Here is a 24,691-nt window from a genome sequence, read left to right on the forward strand (position 1 = left end):
TTGTGAGATTGATTCCCAAGTATTTTATTTTTTCGATGCTATTGTGAATGGAGTAGTTTTCCTAATTTCTCTTTCTGAAGATTCATCACTTATGTATAAAAAATGCATTGGATTTATGAGCATTGATCTTGTAACCTGCTACTTTAACTGAATTCACTTATGAGTTCTAAAAGTTTCTGGTGGAATTTCCAGGTTCCTCTAAATATATAATCATGTCATCAGCGAACAGGGATAGTTTGAGTTCTTCTTTTCCTATTCGTATCCCTTTAATTTCTTTGGTTTGTCTGATTGCTCTGGCTAGAGTCTCAAGGACGATGTTGAATAGAAGCGGTGAAAGAGGGCATCCCTGCCTTGTTCCAGTTTTTAGGGGGAAACGCTTTCAGTTTTTCACCATTTAGAATGATATTAGCCATGGGCTTAGCGTAGATGGCCTTTATAATGTTTAGGAATGTTCCCATTACCCCAATTTTTTCTAGTGTTTTGAGCATGAAGGGATGCTGTATTTTATCAAATGCTTTTCCTGCATCTATTGAAATAATCATGTGATTCTTAACTTTAAGTCTGTTGATATGGTGAATGACATTTATTGATTTCCGAATGTTGAACCAACCTTGCATCCCTGGATAAAACCCACTTGATCGTGGTGCACTATCTTTTTAATATATATTGTATGCGATTTGCTAAAATTTTGTTGAGAATTTTTGCATCGATGTTCATTAAGGATATTGGTCTGAAATTTTCTTTCCTTGATGTGTCTCTGTCTGGTTTAGGTATCAGGGTGATATTGGCTTCATAGAACGAGGTTTGGTAGGGTTCCCTCCTCTTCTATTTCATGGAATAGTTTTGAGGAGTATTGGAATGAGCTCTTCTTTAAAGGTTTTGTAGAACTCGGCTGAGAACCCATCTGGTCCTGGACTTTCTTTGTTGGTAGGCTTTTGATGACCTCTTCTATTTCATTGCTTGAAATTGGTTTATTTAAGTTGTGTATGTCCTCCTCGTTCAGTTTAGGTAGTTCATATGTCTCTAGAAATTGTTGATGTCTTCAAGGTTTTCTGTTTTGTTGGAGTATAGATTTTCGAAATAGCTTCTAATTATGTTTTGTATTTCACTCGTGTCTGTTGTGATGTTTCCTTGTTCATTCCGAATTTAGTAATTTGAGTTTTCTCCCTTTTTCTCTTGTTAGTGTGGCTAAGGGTTTATCAATTTTATTTATTTTTTCAAAGAACCAACTATTTATTTTATTAATTTTTCCGATTGTTTCTTTGTTTCGATTTCGTTGATTTCGGCTCTGATTTTAACTATTTCCTGTCTTCTACTACTTTTGGTATTGGTCTGCTCTTCTTTTTCTAGCGCTTTGAGCTGTAGTGTTAACTCGTTTATTTGTTGATTTCTACTTCTTTTTTTGAATGCACCCCATGAAATAAATCTTCCTCTAAGTACTGCTTCATAGTGTCCCAGAGATTTTGATATGATGTGTCTTTGTTCTCGTTTACTTCTAAGAATTTTTTAATTTCCCTCCTGATGTCTTCTGTTATCCATTCATCATATAATAGTGTATTATTTAGTCTCCAGGTATTGGAGAAGTTTCTGTTTTTTATTCTGTCATTTATTTCTAATTTCAATCCATTATGATCTGATAGAGTACAAGGTAGTATCTCTATCTTCTTGTATTTACTAACAGTAGCTTTGTGGCATAAAATATGGTCTATTTTAGAGAAGGATCCATGTGCTGCTGAGAAGAAAGTGTATTCGTTCTTTGTTGGATGGTATATTCTATATATGTCCGTTAAGTCTAAATTGCTGATTGTGTTGTTGAGATCTATAGTTTCCTTTATTCAATTTTTGTTTGGACGATCTATCCAGTGGTGAGAGAGGTGTGTTAAAATCGCCTAGTATTATTGTGTTGTGGTCTATTTGATTTCTGGAATTGAGAAGGATTTGTTTGACGTACGTTGATGAGCCAATGTTCGGGCATAGATATTTATGATTGTTATGTCTGCTGATTTATGCTTCCCTTAAGCAGCATGTAGTGTCCTTCTTTATCCCTTCTGACTAGTTTTGGTTTGAAGTCCACATTATCTGAGATGAGGATGGATACTCCAGCTTTTTTGCTGTGTCAAGTGTGCATGGTATGTTTTTCCCCATCCTTTCACCTTTAGTCTATGGGTGTCTCTTTCTATGAGATGTGTCTCTTGCAGGCAGCATATTGTTGGATTTTTCTTTTTAATCCAATCTGCCAGTCTGTGTCTTTTGATTGATGAATTCAGGCCATTAACATTCAGGGTTATTATTGTGATAGATTTGTATTCCCAGTCAATTGACTCATATTTGTTTTTGACATGATTTGGTTTCTCCTTTATTTGGCTATTCCTTTAGGCTAGCGCCTCCTGTTGCTGATTTGCATCGTTGTTTTTCATCTCTTCCTCATGGATATTTTGCTGAGAATGTTCTGTAATGCTGGCTTTCTTTTTGTAAATTCCTTTAGCTTTTGTTTATCATGGAAGGATCTTATTTCATCGTCAATTTGAAGGTAAGTTTTGCTGGTATAAGATTCTTGGTTGGCATCCATTTTCTTTCAGGGCTTGGTATATGTTGTTCCAGGCCCTTCTAGCTTTTAGGGTCTGGATTGAAAAATCTGCTGATATTCTTATTGGTTTCCCTCTGAATGTAATTTGATTCTTTTCTCTCGCGGCCTTAAAATTCTGTCTTTATTTTGTATGTTAGGTATTTTCATATAATGTGCCTTGGTGTGGGTCTGTTGTAATTTTGTATGTTTGGAGTTCTATAAGCCTCTTGTACTTGGTTTTCCATTTCGTTCTTCAGATTTGGGAAATTTTTCTGTTATTATTTCATTGAATAGATTGTTCATTCCTTTGGTTTGTTTCTCTAAGCCTTCCTCAATCCCAATAATTCTCAAATTTGGCCTTTTCATGATATCCCATAGTTCTTGGAGATTCTGTTCATGATTTCTTACCATCTTCTCTGTTTGTTCCACTTTGTTTTCAAGGTTAAATATTTTGTCTTCAATGTCTGAGGTTCTGTCTTCCAGGTGTTCTATCCTATTGGTTATGCTTTCTATGGAGTTTTTAACTTGGTTTATTGTTTCCTTCATTTCAAGGATTTCAGTTTGGTTTTTTTCAGTATCTCTAACTCTTTATGAAATGATCTCTTGCTTCCCGTATTTGGTCTTTTAAACTGTTGATTGGTGCGATCATTTAATGCCTGCATTTGCTCTTTCATCTCCTCCTTCAATGCCTGCATTTGCTCTTTCATCTCCTCATTAGCTTCCCTGATCGTTTTAATTACGTACATTCTGAACTCCCTTTCTGACATTTCTTCTGCTGTGCTGTCATTGGGTTTTATTGATGTAGTATCTAGGTTTGTTTGGGACATTTTCTTCCCTTGTTTTCTCATAATGGTCAGTTGTCAGTGGGACCCTGAGATATTGCAGTTTTCCACTATTGGCTTATAGTGTCCCAGTAGATTTCCAGTGTATCACCTCCCAGCCTTCAGTAGCCTGATGTCTTGGAGGAATCTGATAAAGCAGCTCATTCGAAGAATACTGCCCCTAGCCCCCTACTGGTTCCACGTTTTGGAACTGGCTCTGTGCGGAAATGCTCTCACTGTGGGCCTGCACCGTGCAGCTGGCCGTGTGGGAAGAGCCCACTGCCGGAGTGTGGAAGACTACCTTGGGATAGACTCAAGCTGCCCTGCCCAGCTCTGCTAAGCCACCTCTATCTGGGCCTGCCACCCGGGCTGAGCTTTACCCAGTGGGCAGACTCACCCCGTGGCTCCACTTCAGTTCGAGTCTCTCAATGCCTCCCCTTCTCTAATCCTGGTTGTGGAGCGACCGGAGGTGCAGTCTCCCTCTAGGCCGCCATCTGGATCGCCCCGTGAAGAGAGCCCGCAGCCGGAGTGGGCAGAGCCGCCTGAAGAGGTCTCCGGCTGCCCTGCCCTTATCCCTGAGGCTGACTGCAGATCGAGGCTCTCCGCTGGTTCTTTGCAGGAGTACACTGCACTGCAGGGGCTCCGGGACTCGGAGCGTGCTCTGTTCAGGACAGGCTCTCACTAGCGGGCCAGTTCCGTTCCGAGAACCTGGAGAAAGCTAGCTGTGTGGGCGGGGCCCCACCGCCGGAGTGCGCAGGACTGCCTGTGGGTGACTCTAGCTGCCCTGCCCGGCTCCGATAAGCCACCTCTATTCTGGGCCTGCCACCCGGGCCGAGCTTTACCCAGTGGGCAGACTCACCCGGGCTCCACTCAGTCCGAGTCTCTCAATGCCTCCCCTTCTTAACTCCTGGGTTCTGGAGCGACCGGGGGTGCAGTCTCCCTCTAGGCCGCCATCTTGGATCGCCCCGTGAAGAGAGCCCGCAGCCGGAGTGGGCAGTGCCGCCTGAAGAGGTCTCCGGCTGCCCTGCCCTTATCCCTGAGGCTGACTGCAGATCGAGGCTCTCCGCTGGTTCTTTGCAGGAGTACACTGCACTGCAGGGGCTCCGGGACTCGGAGCGTGCTCTGTTCAGACAGGCTCTCACTAGCGGGCCAGTTCCGTTCCGAGAACTGAAAGAGAATTTTATAGCATTAAAAATGTACACATGAGAGGCGATAGATTGAGAGAGATAAATAGACAAGATTCCATAGTGAAGAACATTTGCGATTTATTCCAGTACTTCCTGATAACCAGAAAGTCATCTTCATCTAGCTTCCTAGAAGTTAGTATTACCTTGGCAAAATGATCATACACAAAATACAAACACTAATAAGAAACTGGAAAGATTTTTGGAACTTACATCACAAAGAACTAATATCCATAATATATTTCCCTAATAATTTATACATAAGATACACACACACATTATATATAATTCCTAGTAAATGAAAAGCTTATACTACATCAGAAAAAAGGAGCAATCTAGATAGAAAAATGGGCAGAAGATCTGAACAGTTGACTCATACATGTATATAAAATGAAAGGTCTACTCACTATAAAAAAAAATGTACACATGAGGGCTGGGGTCGTGGCTCAGTGGTAGAGCGCTTGCCTAGCATGTGTGAGGCTCTGGGTTCAATTCTCAGCACCACATGTAAATAAATGAATAAAATAAAGGTCCATCAACATCTAAAAAAATTTTTTTAAAAAGCTAACTTTACGCTGGAGAAGCCTAGAGAACTGCCTCATCCTGGTGATCAAAGTCAATGTTGGTGGCCACAGGTCCTGTCAGCAGTGTGTGCACTTGATGTAACATGATGAGATGGCAACTTCCCTCTGTGGTCTTCCTCCTAATAACACAAAATCCCAACATCACTGTGAGGAAAAGAAAAATCACACAACTCTAAACCAAGGGACATTCTCCCTGACCAGTCCTCAAAAAGCAAGGCAAGTCTGAGAAGCTGTTGCAGCTAAGAGGACCCTGAGGGGATGTGATGACCAAATGTCAGGTGGTGTCCTGGATGGGTCCTGAGCAGCAAGGGGCATCCGTAAAAATGATGGGATCTGGAAAAAGTGCCAAGTCTAGTTCACTGTAATGTGGCGACGATGAGGGAACTCTTCGGGGTAGCAGGAACTCTGAACTGACTTCACAATAGTTCTCTAAAACTGTTAAAAATAAAAATTTATTTTTGTTTGAAAGTTCTGAGCATGATAGACAATCTTGGTGGTATTCTATACGCACAAAAAAATCTGTTTTATTTTTAAGAGTTTATTTTTTAATTTTAATAGCTCTGGTCTCTAGACATGTTGGGGACACTTCATAGAGGAACACAGATTGAGACACTTTCTCTGCTTCAGTGATTTTGTGTGACGCTAGTCCTGAGTTGGAGTGCATGGCCTTGCCCTGGTTTGCACGGCCTGGCTACACCATTGTCCTGTCCCCACCCTGTCAGCCAACAGTGAAGGCGCAGGTCACTGACTGAAGTGCTCTGCTGTAGTGGATACCAGAGCTGCCATTGCACCTCAATAAGTCACCAAGAACAGAATAGCCATTGAGGATAACAGAGAAGTGCCTTTTGAGGCTTGGTGGTGCCTGGAGGTTGGGTTGATATCTGTCAGCCACTGTGGAGGGGAAAAATAAAAAACTTTTTTCTCAGGATGACATTTTTCCATGTGGCCAAAAGATAAGACATATATTTTCTCTTAAGATGTTCAAAGTACACATCATATTTAACAAAGTGCACTACATAAATTGGTGAGGCTCCTATTATTTGTTATATTGTAAAAACATAAAATTGAAATTTAATTATTAAAAGTCTTCATAACTCATTTAAGAACAATAAATTCAAACTTAACATTACTACTTTCTCTAGACAAATAGGAGACATGTGTTCCTCTTTCATTGTGAAACAGCTCTTATGATGACAAACTCGTCATGTGCTATGCAAAAGGCCTCTAGGGAACTGTGTTCCTGTCCACTAGAGGACTTGCAGCACAGTGCTTCCCAAGAGCTTCCCTGTCAGTCACAGTCTGGCTTGACCCTGGTGTGACATGCTAATGGATGGGAGACAGGCCTGTCTTGCCCAGCAGCATTAGCTGCCAAAGTTACCCAGAGTGGGGAAATCTCACAGATGCTTTAGGTTGAAAAAATTCCTTTCTTTTCCTAGGTGAGATACTTTAGTGTGACTGAATGTTGGATTTTGTTGTGGATTTGTCTTTTATCTTTTATTCTGTGAATATGACGTATCACATTAGCTATTTCTTGAATTTTAAGCCAACCTTGCATTCCTAAGATAACTCCCACTTGGTCATGGTATATAATTTTCTATGTTGCTGAAATCAGTTTGCTAATATTTGGTTGAAGTTCATTCTGTCATTATTTATAAGGGATGCTGGTTGGAGTTTCTCTTTTTTTCTGATGTCCAGCTTTGGTAATCAGAGTAATACTGACCTTTTAGAATAAATATGCTCCTCACTCCACCATAATAGAAGTACCTCTCATTACTGAGGGCATTTATAGTTATTCATATATTTTGAATAAAATGTGATTTAAAAAAATCAACATTGTTTTTCATTACCTTAATAGTGTTTTCCATAAACAAGGTTTTTAAAAGTTTGATGAAGGGATTGGGGTTGTGGCTCAGTGGCAGAGTACTTGCCTAGCATGTGTGAGGCACTTGGTTCAATTCTCGGTATCACGTATAAATAAATAAAAGTCCATTGACAACTAAAATAATATTTAAATAAAATTTTGATGAAGCCCAGTTTTTCCACTGTTTTCTTTTATGGATTGTGCTTTTGGTATGTATTTGAAAACTCTTCTAACACAAGATCATGAAGACTTTCTCAAAAGTTAAAAATCCATAAATGATAGAATCAGCTTGTTGATAATTAGGAAAAACCCTGCTGGGATTTTAATTGGGATTGAGTTGACGTTTAGATCAATTGGGGGATTGGCATATTAATACTGAGTACCTCGATTCACATATGTGGTGTATCTTTTCATTTATTTAGGATGTGTAGGTTTTTTCCTTCTGTCTTGTTTGACGTTGTGGTCTCCCCTATGAGTGGTATAAACTCTAGGCCTACCCTGATAGTTCCAGAAGGCTTAGCCATGGTGTTGTGGTATGCCTCTCACCTCATTAGTAGATGGCCTAATGCTGTGTCTGACCCATGACCAGGTGACCTCTCACAGGAAACTTGTTTATATAGTAGACATCCTTGTGGTCCTTGTCGGACCTGTGTCTAGTTTATTCCTGCCAAAATAGCCCTCTCTAGGTGAGTGCTCACCTGGAAAGAAGTTAGGTACAGTCATGTCAGTCAGGTGAGACCGAAGAGGCAACTCAGGCAAAACACACGAGCAACAGCACTCTATTGCTTGTAGACATCAAAGAGAGGAGGGCAGCAAACTCCCAGGGCCAGTGGGAAGCAGGGAGCCTTTTGGGAGACTGAGAGAGGCCTGTGGTCAAAACCTCTGCTAGGGTTCAGGGCATTACCCAAGCTGGTGTCCCAAGGAAAGTTCTTATTGGTGAGTCTGGAGCAAGCAGGTGCAAGTTCTGTGGATCATGCTGTGATCAGAGGTAGTCATTGTGGCCTATCTTCACAGTCTGTAAGAGGGTGAGTGTCACTGGATGAGTCAAGCATCTAGTTGCCTCCTAGAGAAGCAGTCCCCATGAGGTGGTCGTATAAGGCAGATACCTGGGTCAATTATCTTGAACAATTGAAAGGAAGCAGAGAACTGGAAACTGTCTAGATTGAATGAACTCTGCTTCTGATATGAGAGTAAAACAAATCCAAAATGGGTACTGAGGCAACATAAAATTATAAAAATGAAGACTTTATATCTTTCATCAGCAGTTTTAGTTTTCATCATATAGAATGTAATTAATATTTTAGGTTTATGGGAATACTTTATAAATGTGTATAATTATTTAATTTTAATATCATTTATTGACCAGTTGTAGATATATAATTAATTTTGTATACTACTTCATATCTTGGTACCTTGACAGACTCGTTTATTGGTCCTACAAAGCTTTTATGTTGTTTCCGTGGATTTTCTACATAGACAATCACATCTTCGGTGACTAACGTTCATTTCTTATTTTCTTTTCTCATGTGTGCTGTTTTTTTCTTTCCTCTTGCCTTATTGTGCTGGCTAGGACTTTCTATGCAATAGTGAATGTGTCTCAGGAGCAGACATCCTTGCCTTGTTCCCAATCTTAAGAGGGAAATTTTGACTCTTTGACTATTAAGGATGATGTTAGCTTCAGACTTTGTCACCAGTTTCCTATATCATGTTAAGAGGGTTCCCTTCTATTTCTAACTTGTTGAGAGAGGTTTTTGTCATGAATGATAATTTCATTAAATTCTCTTTCTACACCTACTGAGATGAAAATGTGATTTTTCTTCTTTAATTTAGTAATATGGTGCTTGACATTGATAGATTCTCACACTTTGAACCAAGTCTGTTATTTGTAGGATTAACCCCACTTCATCTTGATGCTTTATCTATTTTATAGTTTACTGGATTTGATTGGCTAATACTTTGTTTAGGATTTTATTTTTTGTCCATTTTCATGAAGATATTGATCTTCTTTTCTTATAATGTCTTTTTCCAGTTTTGCTATCAGGATAATAGTGACCTCATAAAATGAGTTAGAAAATGTTCTCTCCTCTTTTATTTTCTAGGACTGAGGATGTAACTCCAGGGTAGAGTACTTGCCTAGCATGTTGCAGGGCCTGGGTTTAATTCCCCATACTGCAACCAACTTTCATTTTCTAGTATGGATTGGGCAGAGTTGGTATTATTTATTCCTTAAATAATTGGTATAATTAACCACTGAAACTATCTGGGCCTGGAATTTTCTTTTTAGGAGGGCTTTTTAACTATAAATTCAATTTCTATAGAAGATGGAGTTCATTCAGATTTTGAGTTTTGAATGAATTTTGATCATTCACATAAGGAATGGGCTGATTTCCTTTGAGTTTCCCAATGTATGGGCTCATGGTGTTTCTCTAGTGTCCTTAATTCTTTGGAATCTGTAGTGATATCTCCCTTTCATCCATGAAATTGGTCATTTTTTAATCTTTTTTTTTCTTGAACAGTTTGACTAGAGTTTTATAAACTTCATTGTTTCATTATAAGAATCAGCTAGCTTTGGATTTCATTGATTTTCTCTGTTGATGTCAATTTTTTATTTAATCTAAGCATTTTATCATCTTCTTACTTATATTAGAATTAATTTACCCTTTTTTTCATAGTTTCTCAAGGTAGAATCTTAAGATTATTGATTTGAGATCTTTATTTTTTTTCCACACATTTATTACTATTAATTTCCCTTTAAGTACTGCTTTAGTTACATCCCATGAATTTTGATACTTTGTATTTTCTTTTTCATTTTGTTCAACATATTTTAAATTAATTTTTTCATTGGGACACTATCATCATACATAATAATGGGTCTCACTGTGGTTATTCATGCGTGCACATAACATAATTGGATCAATTTCATCCCTCAGTAACTCCCCTTTCTTTCCCCTGTTTCTTCCTGTGATTCCCTTCCTCTACTCTACTGGTCTTCCTTTCTAATTTCATAAGTTCCCACTCCCATTTTTTCCTTTTTCTATTTAGCTCTCATATATGAGAGAAAACATATGACCCTTGACTCTGATTCTGGTTTCATTTTCACTTAATATAGTATAATGCTCTTAAGTTCAATCCATTTTCCTGAAAATGATGTAATTTCATTCTTCTTTATGACTGAGTAAAACTGCATCTAACATTTTCTTTACTCATTCATCTGTTGATGAATACCTTGGCTGGTTCCATCACTTGACTATTATGAATTGTGCTGCTATAAACATGGGTATGCATGTATCACTATAGTATGCTGATTTCAGTTCTTTGGATAAATACCGAAGAGTGGACTAGCTGGGTTGTATGGTGGTTCCATTCCTAGTCTTTTGAATCACCTCTATATTTGTTTCCATGATGGTTCTACTAATTTATAATCCCATGAATAGTGTAAAAGTATTCCTTTCCCCCCACATGCTTGCCAGGATCTGTTATTATTTGTATTCTTTATGATTGCTATTTTAACTGAAGTGAGATGAAATCTCAGTGTAGTTTTGATTTGCATTTCCCAAATTGCTGAAGATCCAACATATTTTCTAAATTCCTTTGAGACTTCTTTTAACTGCTGGCTTATTGAGAAGCATTTGGATATTATAAAGTACATCCCTGTAAGACAGCAGGGCTTTGACGCTCAGCAGTCCCACTATGGCAGAACTCATCAGATGTAATGAGGGGATTGAGACCAATTTGCACCCAAGGGGTTTCATGACCAGATAGAGTGGGGTGTCGTTTACTCTCCTGCCAAGGATCAGAAGGATACTGTAACAGAAATTCTCATGATTTGAGTAGTGGGAACAGGTTAGAAGCTATTGCTCTATACCCTAGGTTGTAAAGGTGCAGAGCAGTGGTGCTCAGCAAATGGCCCTCAAGGGTTTGCAGGAGATGAAGCTTCACCCACTGCCAGCCACAGAAGGGCTAAGATAAAGGCAGCCACCGAGTTCCCCGGGGCAGCAGGGGAGGGGAGATTAGGAGCAAAGACCAGAATTTTCATCTTAAAATATGTTTTTAAATAAAAGTACAACATACAAATGTCATGATCTGGGCTGCTGTGAAAGTTATTGCATGTAATTACAACAAGGGTCACACTGCCAGTCAGAGCTGTTCTCAGATTTGCTGACTACTCAGTAGCATCCCTACCAAAACTATGTTTCATATTAGTGTAGTAAATATTAATAGGCCTAATAGGAAACATTGGCATTGCTTATTTTGTTCATGTTTAATAAAATATTATTGCATTTTAAATACCCTTAAATGGTACAGATTAATTTAAGAATAGATATTTCAGCTAAAGCTATTTTCCTTTTGTTATTAACAGAATATCCAAGGTATTTCCAAGCACCCAATTCAAATTGCTAAGCCTCAGAATTTTAAAGGTAACATTTCTTTCTGCCTTGTTAAAATCTTGGGTAATTTTTTAAAACTTAGAATTGTTTTGTAATTGCTTTTCTATAACTAACTGCTTCACTTTGCTGAAGTTCTCCTTTGTTTGCATGACCAGGATTTAAATATACATTAAAAAAGTAAAGAGCAGCTGATGTGATATGGGACCTCCCTTTTAGCAATTTATAAGTTAAAATAGATGGTAATTATACCAGGAAAATAACTCCCTTCCTACTATCTCTCTCCCACCAACTTCCTGTTAAAGAAAAAAAAAAAAAACCTACATACAATAGCACTGGCTTTTATTAAAGTCTGAAAATTACTGGAAATATTTATAAAAGCACACAAACATGTTTCTTTGTCTCTAGTTATTCCACTGTAATGCTGATGTTCACATTTCTGAGAAAGGGAAGCTCCAATTGGTGCTGTGTCACCCATTCCCAACTTTCTGCTTCAGGGCTAGTGCTTCCCCCTGGGCTGGGTGCACAGTGAAGTGCCACAAATGCCCTTCTTTAAACGCACATGTTCATCCTTGAACAGAGCCTGTAGAAGGTGACCACCAGACGCTCTGCTTCTCCTGTGGGGAATCACAGTCGCTCAGCCCTGCATAGATCTAATCAGTGAGACTCGGAGTCTCCAGCACTTTCACTGCAATGTTCAGGTGTCAATATTTGACTTTTCCCTTCACCAAAACCTCTAGTACCCAGCAAGATGGCACATGCCTGTAATCCCAGAGGCTCGGGAGGCTGAGGCAAGAGGATCAGGAGTTCAAAGCCAGCCTCAGCAATGGAGAGGCATTGAGCAATTCTGTGAGACCCTGTCTCTAAGCAAAATACAAAATAGGGCTGGGGATATGTCTCAGTGGTTGAGTGCCCCTGGGTTCCATCCCCACCACCCCCCCAACAACAAAAAAATAAATAAATAAATAAAACTCTAGAAAAAACAGGAAATTTCAACAAGAAAATCTCACTTGGGCTGGGGATATAGCTCAGTTGGTAAAGTGCCTGCCTTGCAAGCATCAAAGCCCTGGGTTCAATTCCCAGCACCACAGGAAAAAAAAAAAAAAAAAAGGAAGAAAATCTCACTAGCTTTTTGTAATAATGTGCTTTTAAATTACATTAATACTTCAAGTGAGCTCACAACCAACCTCACCATGTGCTCTTGAAATGACAATTTAGGTAAAGAAGATGAGACTTTCACCATCTCCCCGAGAGCCCTGTTTGTTTCCTCCAAGGGCCACACCTTCCTGGCAGCAGGTATGTGCTAGCAATGGTGGAGGATAATGTGTACCACTGTAGCTCACTTGATGTATTTTCATGCAGTTCAAATACTTACATATTGAATAATTCAAAGGTACTTGCAGAATCCATTTCTTTAAATAAATCCTAAGGCAAATATATGAGATAAGGATTTATTATGCACAGTAAATAATAATAGGTCTCTGGCTTCTAGGGTCTCTGCACTTTGCCATATCTAGATGGCAAACTCCTTGCATGGCCCACTCAACCTGCCCCTTTCCTAGTCCTCATCCCAGCTCCCTCCCCTTGCTCGCTCCAGGCAGCCACACTGGCTACTGGCCACCTGTTCTTCCTCCACTTCCTAGATGCCTCTGAGCTCCTGCTTCACCTCCTCATGCATCACTTGGTGTCCCTTTCTTGGTGAGGTCTACAAATCGGGGAACTGACTGTTCACATTAGCACTTGCCTGCACACACACGCACCACTCATGCCCGCACTGAACTGTCTTACCTTGGTCTGTGTTTTCCATTTCATTTTTCCCCTTCTGACATACCACACGACTTACTCAAATTGTCCCCCTTGAGAATGGGAGCTCCGTGGGGGAGGGGATCTGACTGTCGCTCACTAGGGCATCCTGTGAACAGAGCCTACACAGAAGGTCCTTTTTAACAATGTGATGTGTGCAGTCACTGAAGCCACCAATGAACACTCCTGCCCCAGAGGGAGGCCTTGCTGGCTCACAGGAGGCAGAAGGGGTCCTCAGATGGCTAACACAGAGGTGGCCCTGGGGTGGGCCTATGGCCAAAGGAGTCTGACCCATGGAGCTGGGGATGTTAACCTCAACCCTGGAGGGGAGGCGCTGTCTGAGGGTGGGTGGGTGGAGTGACAGCAGGGCATCATTGGTGAATTCCCACTTGACACAGAGCTCTGTCTAACAGACTTTTCACAGATTGAATTGCGCATTCTTGCACATTTATCTGGGGATCCAGAACTTTTGAAGTTATTCCAGGAATCTGAAAGAAATGATGTATTTTCTACCCTGACTTCACAGTGGTAAGATACTGAGCCACAATATTATCAGATCTGCAGAAATGCTGATATGAGTTTAAAAGTGTGAAGTTATTCCAAGGCAATTTTCATAAGAAAGAAATTCGATTTTTCTCAAATAGTTAATCATTTTGATGTCAATAGCCAGGATGCCCAGAACTTCCTATTTCTGAAAGAACTTATGGCTCTTCACCATTGAGAAGAATGTGATAGGAATGTCGGAAAGGCACATGGGAAGAAAAGGGGCAGGGCTTGGGGTCAAGGAGGGCGAGCGTCTTGCTCAGCAAGGTGGGCAGGAGGGGTGGCTGTGGTGACTGTCCCTGCCTGAATGGGTCCGTCTAATAAAGAAGTCAAGGCAGATGGCCTCAGGTTTTGTTGGCCCAGGTACATAACTGTCTCCACAGTCAGGATTTTGCTACGAGGAAGAGGAGGGCAGAGTGGGCTGGCTGTTGGAAGCTTGTGTCTGCCATCACAGTTCCCTCTCGGGGCAGCTTCGGGTGTGCCTTCCTCTCACCTTGGTCCTCTCCCTCAGGCTGCCCCACTGTGGCTCCTCCTCCTACCCCTCCTCCCACATCTCTTGTCATCTGCTTACCTCAGGGTCTCTAGCAGTTCCCTTCCAGGAAGTCTCCCCCACAGGGCCCTGGGTCTCCTCACACACTCATGTTTGTCACTGCCCTCCTGAAGGCATGTGAGCCCCAACAGGGCAAGGCCACGTCCCATTGTCCAGGACGGCCAACCATTTTCTGGACCTCCCTGGCTGGTCCCCAGCATACCAGCCACCCGCCTCACTGGGACCTTTCCTTTCCCTGGGCTCTGGAAGCTCTCTCCCTAGCCTTATCTAAACCTGCCCTGTAGACATGTTCTGGGGGCTTCTCTGGCACTTCTGACCTCCCCCAGTTCTGCTGCTCTCTGTCCAGCCCATAACACCTGCTGAGTACCACTTCCATTCCCTGATGTGTTCCACCAAGCATGGGGGCTCACAGAAGGTTTCTCAAATAAATGAGGGGAGAATGCAGAGTTCATACTTTCCTATGCATTTGCCAAAAATACCAGCACTATAAGACTTTCATTTGAATAATAAAATTCAGGAAATATTTTATGAGAAGGTGTCAGGGAGTGAGAAAATTACTGTGCACTGAGCTGGACCTAAGTATGGATAGTTGTAGAAACCATTTGCAGGCAAAGCAGCAAAACCAAAGAATAATGGAATATTTGCCAAGCCCTAAAGAGGGGTCCTGGGTGGACAGGATGGACGTGACTCTGTGGAGGACAGAACCATCAGGAGCCAAGTGCAGCTCATAAGTACCAACCCACCTGCCATCATCAGCAACTGTCTTTCCTGTTCCCACCCTCGCCTTCCTCCTTGGCCTTGTCCTGGACCCTTTGCAACTCTGCCCTTCCATACCATTAGTCTCTACCCTGGCTGGGTCCTCTCTGACCTGATTTCCCTACCTCTGAGCACCACCAGATGCATACTTGGTCTTTGCTGCCTTATTCCTGTGCTCAGCCACCCAACCCACCCTCCCACCCACCTAACACTTTCTGTGCCTGTCACATAGTGTGGCATGCAGCTGTGTTATCCGTCTCTTCCCTTCACAATGCTGAACTTCAAGGGCCGAGACTGTGCCGGCCTGATGCTTCTGGACACCTAGTCAGGCCTGGGGATGGACAGAAGGTGGTGAAGAACTGCACAGACCCACTCACCTTGTCACTCAGCCCCAATGGCTGCTCTCTTAGGACTCAGTGTTCTTTTGCTGGTTTCTAGTCCAGGGTGATCCCCTTGGTCACCTCCCCATTTTGCAGCCCAGGGACTGGAGAAAGTCACAAAGTGGGAGTGATTGAGTTCACTTGACATTAAGGTCATTGACCTGAGGGACCTGGTCTTGTCAGTCACTCCAAACATTTCTGTTGTCTCACAGATGTCTATCCTTCTCTCAGTCTTAAAAGAGGACCTCCCCTCTTACCTAAGTAAGGTTCAAGTTTCTGATTGTGCCTCGGCTCTGCCTGGTGTTTTCCTGTGCAGCTCCTCCCACTCTCCCACAGCCCCTGTCTCAGAAGGTGATAAGGGAACATTGGAAACAACTTTGTTTTCAAAAAACCAATTTCTTGACAACTACAAACTACCAAAGCCCAACTAAAATGAAACTGATAACCTGAATATTCCTCTAATTACTAAAGAAATTGAATTTATAACTGAAAGTTCCTAAAAAGAAATTCCCCCATCCAAATGGTTTCATGGAAGGACCTTATCCAATGTCTAAAGGAGTTAACATCAGTTTTATACAACCTATTCCAAAAAACAGAACATGAATGATCCCAATTTAGTCTGTGAAGCTAGTGTTAACCCTGATGCCAAACCAGAGAAAGAAAGGTAAAAAGTAGAACAAAACTACACACTAATGTCACTCATGAATTTAGATGCAAAAATCCTCAACAAAATCTTAGCAAACCAAATCCAAAAATGTATAAAAAGAAGTATATACCATGTCCAAATGAGATTTATTCCCAGGATGAAACAATCAATGTGAGCCATTGTGTCATGCTAAAAAATGAAGTCAGTATCAACAGATGCAGACAAAGCATTTGACACCCATCCATGATAAAAATTCACAGCAAGTTAGAAAAAGAAGGAAACAACCTCATTTTGACAAAAAAAAAAAAAATGTTTAAAAAAAACAGGCAACTGCATGTTTAATGTAAAAGGAAGAATGCTTTCCCAAAGAGCAGGAACAATTTATTAATATGGATTTTTTTTGTGCGTGTGGTACTGAGGATTGAACCCAAGACTGCTCTACCACTGAGCTGCATCCCCAGCCCTTTTTATTTTTTATTTTGAGACAAGGCCTGACCACGTTGCCCAGACTGGTTTTGAACTTGCAATTTTCCTATCTCAGCCTCTCAAGTAGCTGGGATTACAGGTGTGTACCACCACATCAGGCTTTAATATTGAATACTGAAGTTCTAGCTACTATAAAAGATAAGTAAAAGAAATAAATGGTGTATAGATTGTAAAGGAAGGAAGAAAACTTCTTTATTTGCTGATAACATGATTGTCTAGAAAATCCCAAGGAATATACTAAAAATATTTTTTTTAATTCCTAGAACTAATAAATGAATTCAGCAAGTCACAGGACCCAAAATCAACACACAGAAATCAATCACATTTCTATAAACCGACAGTGAACATGCGGAGAGTGAAATTTAAAACACAACACCAGTTAGTTAAGCCAAAGATGACAAAGCACAGAGTCTCCAACTTGCTGTGGTTTGGTTTTAGGTATTTTCACTTCATCATGTATGAAAACCATACACATTCATTGGAAACCAGACTCCAAGTTTTGAATTGCAATCTTTTCCCAGCTGGTGATGTGTGTGGTACCATCATCCCTCCCAGGCAGCTGTGATCACAGGTTCAGCCCAACCGGCTCTCTACAATGTGCTCTGTTGCTAAGCTGCAACGTTCGGTAGGTTAAGTAAATTATCTTCCCTTATCACCTTACATTTCAATTTACAGTGGGAGAGGAGTATCTGTACTTAAATGTTCAGTTAACAAAATATGTGCAGGATCTTATGCCAAAAATGACAAGTACTGACAAAAAGACTTGATCATCTTAAATCAAAGAGATGTATCATGAAGCCCATTGTGGTAATGCTCACCTGTAAACCCAGCATCTCAGGAGGCTGAGGCAGGAGGATCTCAAGTTCAAAGCCAGCCTCAGCAAAAACGAGGCCCTAAGCAACTCAGTGAGACCCTGTCTCTAAATAAAATACAAAATAGGGCTGGGGGATGTGGCTCAGTGGTCGAGTGCCAATGAATTCAATCTCTGGTTACCACCCCCCACCCCCACCCCCGCCAAAAAAGAGAGAGAGAGATTGTGTTCCTGATATTGAAGACTCGACATACGAATGTGTTAGTTCTCCCTAAATTGACCTGTAGGTTTATAATACAATCTCTATTAAAACCCAGGTAAGGTGTTCCTAGACACAGAAAAACTTATTCTAAAGTGTGTATGAATTTTTTTATTTCCCTCCTGATGTCTTCTGTTATCCATTCATCATATAATAGTGTATTATTTAGTCTCCAGGTATTGGAGAAGTTTCTGTTTTTTATTCTGTCATTTATTTCTAATTTCAATCCATTATGATCTGATAGAGTACAAGGTAGTATCTCTATCTTCTTGTATTTACTAACAGTAGCTTTGTGGCATAAAATATGGTCTATTTTAGAGAAGGATCCATGTGCTGCTGAGAAGAAAGTGTATTCATTCTTTGTTGGATGGTATATTCTATATATGTCCGTTAAGTCTAAATTGCTGATTGTGTTGTTGAGATCTATAGTTTCTTTATTCAATTTTTGTTTGGACGATCTATCCAGTGGTGAGAGAGGTGTGTTAAAATCGCCTAGTATTATTGTGTTGTGGTCTATTTGATTTCTGGAATTGAGAAGGATTTGTTTGACGTACGTGGATGAGCCAATGTTCGGGGCATAGATATTTATGATTGTTATGTCTTGCTGATTTATGCTTCCCTTAAGCAGCATGTAATGTCCTTCTTTATCCCTTCTGACTAGTTTTGGTTTGAAGTCCACATTATCTGAGATGAGGATGGATACTCCAGCTTTTTTGCTGTGTCCGTGTGCATGGTATGTTTTTCCCCATCCTTTCACCTTTAGTCTATGGGTGTCTCTTTCTATGAGATGTGTCTCTTGCAGGCACGAGTGAAATACAAAACATAATTAGAAGCTATTTCGAAAATCTATACTCCAACAAAACAGAAAACCTTGAAGACATCAACAAATTTCTAGAGACATATGAACTACCTAAACTGAACGAGGAGGACATACACAACTTAAATAAACCAATTTCAAGCAATGAAATAGAAGAGGTCATCAAAAGCCTACCAACAAAGAAAAGTCCAGGACCAGATGGGTTCTCAGCCGAGTTCTACAAAACCTTTAAAGAAGAGCTCATTCCAATACTCCTCAAACTATTCCATGAAATAGAAGAGGAGGGAACCCTACCAAACTCGTTCTATGAAGCCAATATCACCCTGATACCTAAACCAGACAGAGACACATCAAGGAAAGAAAATTTCAGACCAATATCCTTAATGAACATCGATGCAAAAATCCTCAACAAAATTTTAGCAAATCGCATACAAATATATATTAAAAAGATAGTGCACCACGATCAAGTGGGTTTTATCCCAGGGATGCAAGGTTGGTTCAACATTCGGAAATCAATAAATGTCATTCACCATATCAACAGACTTAAAGTTAAGAATCACATGATTATTTCAATAGATGCAGGAAAAGCATTTGATAAAATACAGCATCCCTTCATGCTCAAAACACTAGAAAAAATTGGGGTAATGGGAACATTCCTAAACATTATAAAGGCCATCTACGCTAAGCCCATGGCTAATATCATTCTAAATGGTGAAAAACTGAAAGCGTTCCCCCTAAAAACTGGAACAAGGCAGGGATGCCCTCTTTCACCGCTTCTATTCAACATCGTCCTTGAGACTCTAGCCAGAGCAATCAGACAAACCAAAGAAATTAAAGGGATACGAATAGGAAAAGAAGAACTCAAACTATCCCTGTTCGCTGATGACATGATTATATATTTAGAGGAACCTGGAAATTCCACCAGAAAACTTTTAGAACTCATAAGTGAATTCAGTAAAGTAGCAGGTTACAAGATCAATGCTCATAAATCCAATGCATTTTTATACATAAGTGATGAATCTTCAGAAAGAGAAATTAGGAAAACTACTCCATTCACAATAGCATCGAAAAAAATAAAATACTTGGGAATCAATCTCACAAAAGAGGTGAAAGACCTCTACAATGAGAACTACAGAACACTAAAGAAAGAAATTAAAGAAAACCTTAGAAGATGGAAAGATCTCCCATGTTCCTGGATAGGCAGAATTAATATCGTCAAAATGGCTATACTACCTAAAGTTCTATACAGATTCAATGCAATTCCAATTAAAATCCCAATGATGTACCTCACAGAAATAGAGCAAGCAATTATGAAATTCATCTGGAAGAATAAAAACCTAGAATAGCTAAAGCAATCCTCAGTAGCAAGAGCGAAGCAGGGGGTATTGCAATACCAGATCTTCAACTCTACTACAAAGCAATAGTAACAAAAACGGCATGGTATTGGTACCAAAATAGACAGGTAGATCAATGGTACAGAATAGAGGACATGGACACAAACCCAAATAAATACAATTTTCTCATACTAGACAAAGGTTCCAACAATATGCAATGGAGAAAAGATAGCCTCTTCAACAAATGGTGCTGGGAAAACTGGAAAACTATATGCAATAGAATGAAACTAAACCCCTATCTCTCACCCTACACAAAACTCAACTCAAAATGGATCAAGGACCTCGGAATCAGAGCAGAGACCCTGCATCTTATAGAAGAAAAAGTAGGTCCAAATCTTCAACTTGTTGGCTCAGGATCAGATTTCCTTAACAGGACTCCCATAGCACAAGAAATAAAAGCAAGAATAAACAACTGGGATAGATTCAAACTAAAAAGCTTTCTCTCAGCAAAGGAAACTATCAGAAATGTGAAGAGAGAGCCTACAGAGTGGGAGAATATCTTTGCCAACCATACCTCAGATAGAGCGCTAATTTCCAGAATCTATAAAGAACTCAAAAAACTCTACACGAAGAATACAAATAATCCAATCAACAAATGGGCTAAGGAAATGAACAGACACTTCACAGAAGAAGATGTACAAGTAATCACCAGATATATGAAAAAATGTTCAACATCCCTAGTAATAAGGGAAATGCAAATCAAAACCACCCTAAGATTTCATCTCACCCCAATTAGAATGGCGATTATCAAGAATACAAGCAACAATAGGTGTTGGCGAGGATGTGGTGAAAAAGGAACACTCATACATTGCTGGTGGGGTTGCAAATTAGTGCAACCACTCTGGAAAGCAGTGTGGAGATTCCTCAGAAAGCTTGGAATGGAAACACCATTTGACCCAGCTATCCCACTCCTTGGCCTATACCCAAAGGACTTAAAATCAGCATACTACAGAGATACAGCCCACATCAATGTTCATTGCTGCTCAATTCACCATAGCCAGATTGTGGAACCAACCTAGATGCCCTTCAGTTGATGAATGGATAAAGAAACTGTGGCATATTTATACAATGGAATATTACTCCGCAATGAAGAATGATAAAATTATGGCATTTGTAGGCAAATGGTCGAAATTGGAGAATATCATGCTAAGTGAGATAAGCCAATCTCAAAAAACTAAAGGACAAATGATCTCGCTGATAAGCGGATGAGGACATATAATGGGGGGTGGGAGGGGCTAGCATTAGGTTTAGGTTAGGTTTAGAGTTAGGCTAAGGAGAGCAAGTAAGAATGAAGGAAGAAGGACTGTGTAGAGGGAAAAGAGGGGGGGGGGGGGGGGGGGGGGGGGGGGGGGGAGGGGAAAAATATAATAAACATCATTACCCTATGTAAACGTAAAAAAAATAAATAAATTAAAAAAAAAAGAAAAAGAAAAAGAAGAATCCTGAGAAGTTAAAAAAAAAAAATAAAATAAATAAATAAATAAATAAATAAAGTGTGTATGAAAAGGCACAGGCCTTAGGGAAAGCTAAAACAATCTTGACAAAGAATGAGCTGGTAGAAATCACTTCCTGATAGGCTTAATGTGCAGCAATCGAGAGAGTGTGGTGTTGGCAGAGAGTCAGAAGTGTAGATCAATGGAACAGAAAAGAGGAGCCAGCAATAGACACACCAAATATGCTCAACTGTTTTTTGACCAAGGCATAATACATGAGGCAGAAAAGAATCCTCTTCAGATTTGCATCAGGCTGATCACCTACAAAGCCAGCTTGAAGAGTTCATGCCTACACTGGATAATGTGTATGTCTTCCCTGCATTTTATTAGCTCTTATTAGTGTTTGGGAGAACTTCAGAAATAAGAGCTTTTAATACTTGCATTGTGGTTGCCTCTGATTTCTCACCAGCAATAGTAATTCAGCATTTGTGACTTATACTATAATTAGTTGCTGTGGAAATGATTTTTGTGTTCCAAACAGAGGACTAGAATAGTACATGGTGAAAGGCAGATCAAATACACATAAAAATGTTTGTTCCTTGTAAAAGCCTTATTGTTTGAAACACAAAAGGCAGAAAGGCGAATATTCTGAAATATTTAGTAACATTATCAAAGAGTAACAACTTCCTTGAAAAGCCTTTAAGATTACAAAGTTCTATAAAGATGGATCTGGGAGGAGTAGTGGAAATCATCTGTGAAGCTGCAATTTGACAGATGGGTGCCAGAGGCAAGCAGGGACACATCGGTGCAAGACCTCAGAGCTGCCCTCCCACAGTCACACATCCAAAGACGCAGCCTGTTGCAGGACACCAGTCAGGTGTCGTTGCTCATGGAAGTCTTCATACCTCTGCCTTATTAGGTGTTTCCTAAGTTTTACAAGTGTACATTAAAAGCATTCTCTATTGGGTGTGCCTTCAACTCACCATTTTCAGACTGAAGCTTAAAAGAATTTTTCATTGTAGAATACATTCATTTTTCTCCTGCTTAAGGCTTGAGTGCTTCTCTGAGATACTCTCAGGTAAGAAAAATGAACAAAACTGTCCCTATTTGCAGATGACATGACTGTCTATATAGAAAAGTCCAAGGAATGTACAAGAACATAGGCAAGTGTGGAAGATGGTACTGTTGGCTGTAGCTCCCTCACCTCAGTGTTAGACTGGCCACAGGACTTACTAGTGAACTGAGTAAGGCTGACACATGTCACTCTGAACAGACTTTAAGAAAGACATGTGATTCCTCATGATCTCTTTTCACCCCTGTTCCAAAATTTTTAAGAGGCAGCTCCATCATCTTGCATTATAAATGGTGGGCCAACTGTGGTGAGATGTAATGAGGAAGAGAGATGAACCATTCTTGCAGCAAGACAGTAAGATTTTGGGGTTACCTAGCCTATCATGATCTCTCAGGAGTTGGTGACTTATGGCCTGCTGTATCAAATCCTAAAAGATGGCACTGGCAGCAGATGTCTCTGGAGGCTGGAAGATGGCATTTGATAAAATGTGAAAAACTCGCCACCTGTGATTATTTGTAGGTCAGATAATAACCTTAATGAGCTTGTGGCTTTAGGCAGAACTGAGCCAACAAAATGTTAGAACATACTTGGATTGCTGTTGTCTGCATGTGACAATGAAGAAGGACAAATTGGAAAAGAAGTGACCAGGAATGAAAGGGAATAATGAACTTCAGAAAGTTGGAATATGTCAGTGATTTTTATCCCAGAAAATGAAAGATAAGTCCTAAAAGGTCTATAAATTAAAACACACGAATCATCAAAGGTGTGGCCTTGATGCTGACTGCTAACACACCTGAAAGAATTAAGGTGGCACTCAAAATCCTTACAGTTGGACAACATCTATAGGAAGAAGAGAACAGAAGGTAGTAAAAGTTTGTGTCTTTCCCACAAACTCCCAACCACTCAAGATTCCTGCAATGAAGTCTGCAGAGAGGACACATCACTGGATGAGTCATGGGTGTATCTCAGATGCATGGAGCTGACCAAAGTCAAGTAGAAGGAACTGATTCTGTTTCTGAGAGCTGTATTTCCCACAGAATCACAATCCAGGCTGAAATATTCTGTGATCATTTGAGCTTTAAAGCAACACTTAGATCCACAGTCTTCGCAGGCAATAGGCAGTCTGGGAATCAGGTTCATTCCCCAAGGAGAGCAACTTCTCCTTGGTTTTGTGTAAATGACACGGTCCAGCGGAGTCAATTTGGCACGGGGGACAAAAGAGTAGCGAGGCTCTTGAATTCGGAACGGTTTATTGATGAATCAGGAAACCCGGGAACTGGAACCTCCAACCTGGAACCTCCAACCTGGAACCTCGAACCTCTAAAAAAACCCCTCTCCAGGGCTCGAGGACAGCCGGCTTATATCCCCTCCAGGAGGTGAAGGGTAGGGCTGACGCCAATTATGCAAAGATTAGGGGAGAGCTAGCTGCCCAATCATGGTAAAGGTCAAAATGAGCAGGCACGAGCAGGAGCACCTGTGCACACGTTGTGTGCGTGGACTTAATTGGTTATGGCCAATGACAAATCACCTGGGTGCGCTTATGTCAATCAACCTCCTCACTGCCGATGTGATCAAAGCAACCTCTGGCTGGCTGCCAAGCGCCCTCCCGGCGCCGTCCGCATGGCATAGCCCCAACATGTAAAACCAAAGAGGGCAATGGAAAAGAAGTCCAGAAAATATAGCAAAAAGCTATGGAGGGTGATGGGCTGGGAATATATTCCCAAGAGGACAGATTCAGGGACCAACCAAGGACTTTCCAAGCCCTGGAGAAGGGCCCCTCCACTCCCACCTAGTGAGAATCCAAAGGTGCTAGGGACAGTGATGCTGTGTCTCTCTTCTTCCTTTTTTAAATGGAGTGTTTAGTGTGACTGTCCAGTCCCTGTCCTGTGTTCATATGTGGAGCAACAGATGGCCTTGCCTTTTTAATTCACTGGTCTGTGCATCAAGACCTGACATAAGATGGTCAAAGAACCTGGACCTTGATTCCCATGCTCTCATTGGATGGGACTTTGGATTGTCACTGTGGTAAAGTGATGAATATATTCTTTGTGTGTAAGGGAGGGATGCAAGTGTTTGTGATCAGAAGAGTGGGCTGAGGTAGACTGAAATATTATTCAAAAATATTTGTTAGCTCTCTCTAAAGGAAGAGTGTATACTTCCTTCCCCATTGACTCCCATGGTCATGTGACTTGCTTTAGCCAGAGATATGAATGGAAACAATTTGTGTTTGCTGTTGGGTAGAAAATGTAAGAACCCACCATCTTCGTTTTTCTCTTCTTTCTCTGCCACAACCTTGTACCCGTAGATCAGAGAGCATATGACATGGAGTAGAGCCTTGCC

General features: G+C 40.6%; 1 protein-coding gene across 1 annotated transcript in view; it reads left to right on the forward strand.

Moving 5' to 3' along the window:
* The window catches only part of Poln (DNA polymerase nu), a 176,292-nt gene that overhangs the window by 109,148 nt on the left and 42,453 nt on the right, over positions 1–24,691 (forward strand). Inside the window, exons 15-17 of the mRNA XM_047567251.1 lie at positions 11,377–11,434; positions 12,620–12,697; positions 13,618–13,732. Coding sequence (XP_047423207.1) covers positions 11,377–11,434; positions 12,620–12,697; positions 13,618–13,732 — 251 coding nt within the window. The remainder of the gene's footprint in view (positions 1–11,376; positions 11,435–12,619; positions 12,698–13,617; positions 13,733–24,691) is intronic.

The sequence above is a fragment of the Sciurus carolinensis genome, chromosome 10 (genome assembly GCF_902686445.1).
Source record: "Sciurus carolinensis chromosome 10, mSciCar1.2, whole genome shotgun sequence".
In the NCBI taxonomy this organism is placed as follows: Eukaryota; Metazoa; Chordata; class Mammalia; order Rodentia; family Sciuridae; genus Sciurus; species Sciurus carolinensis.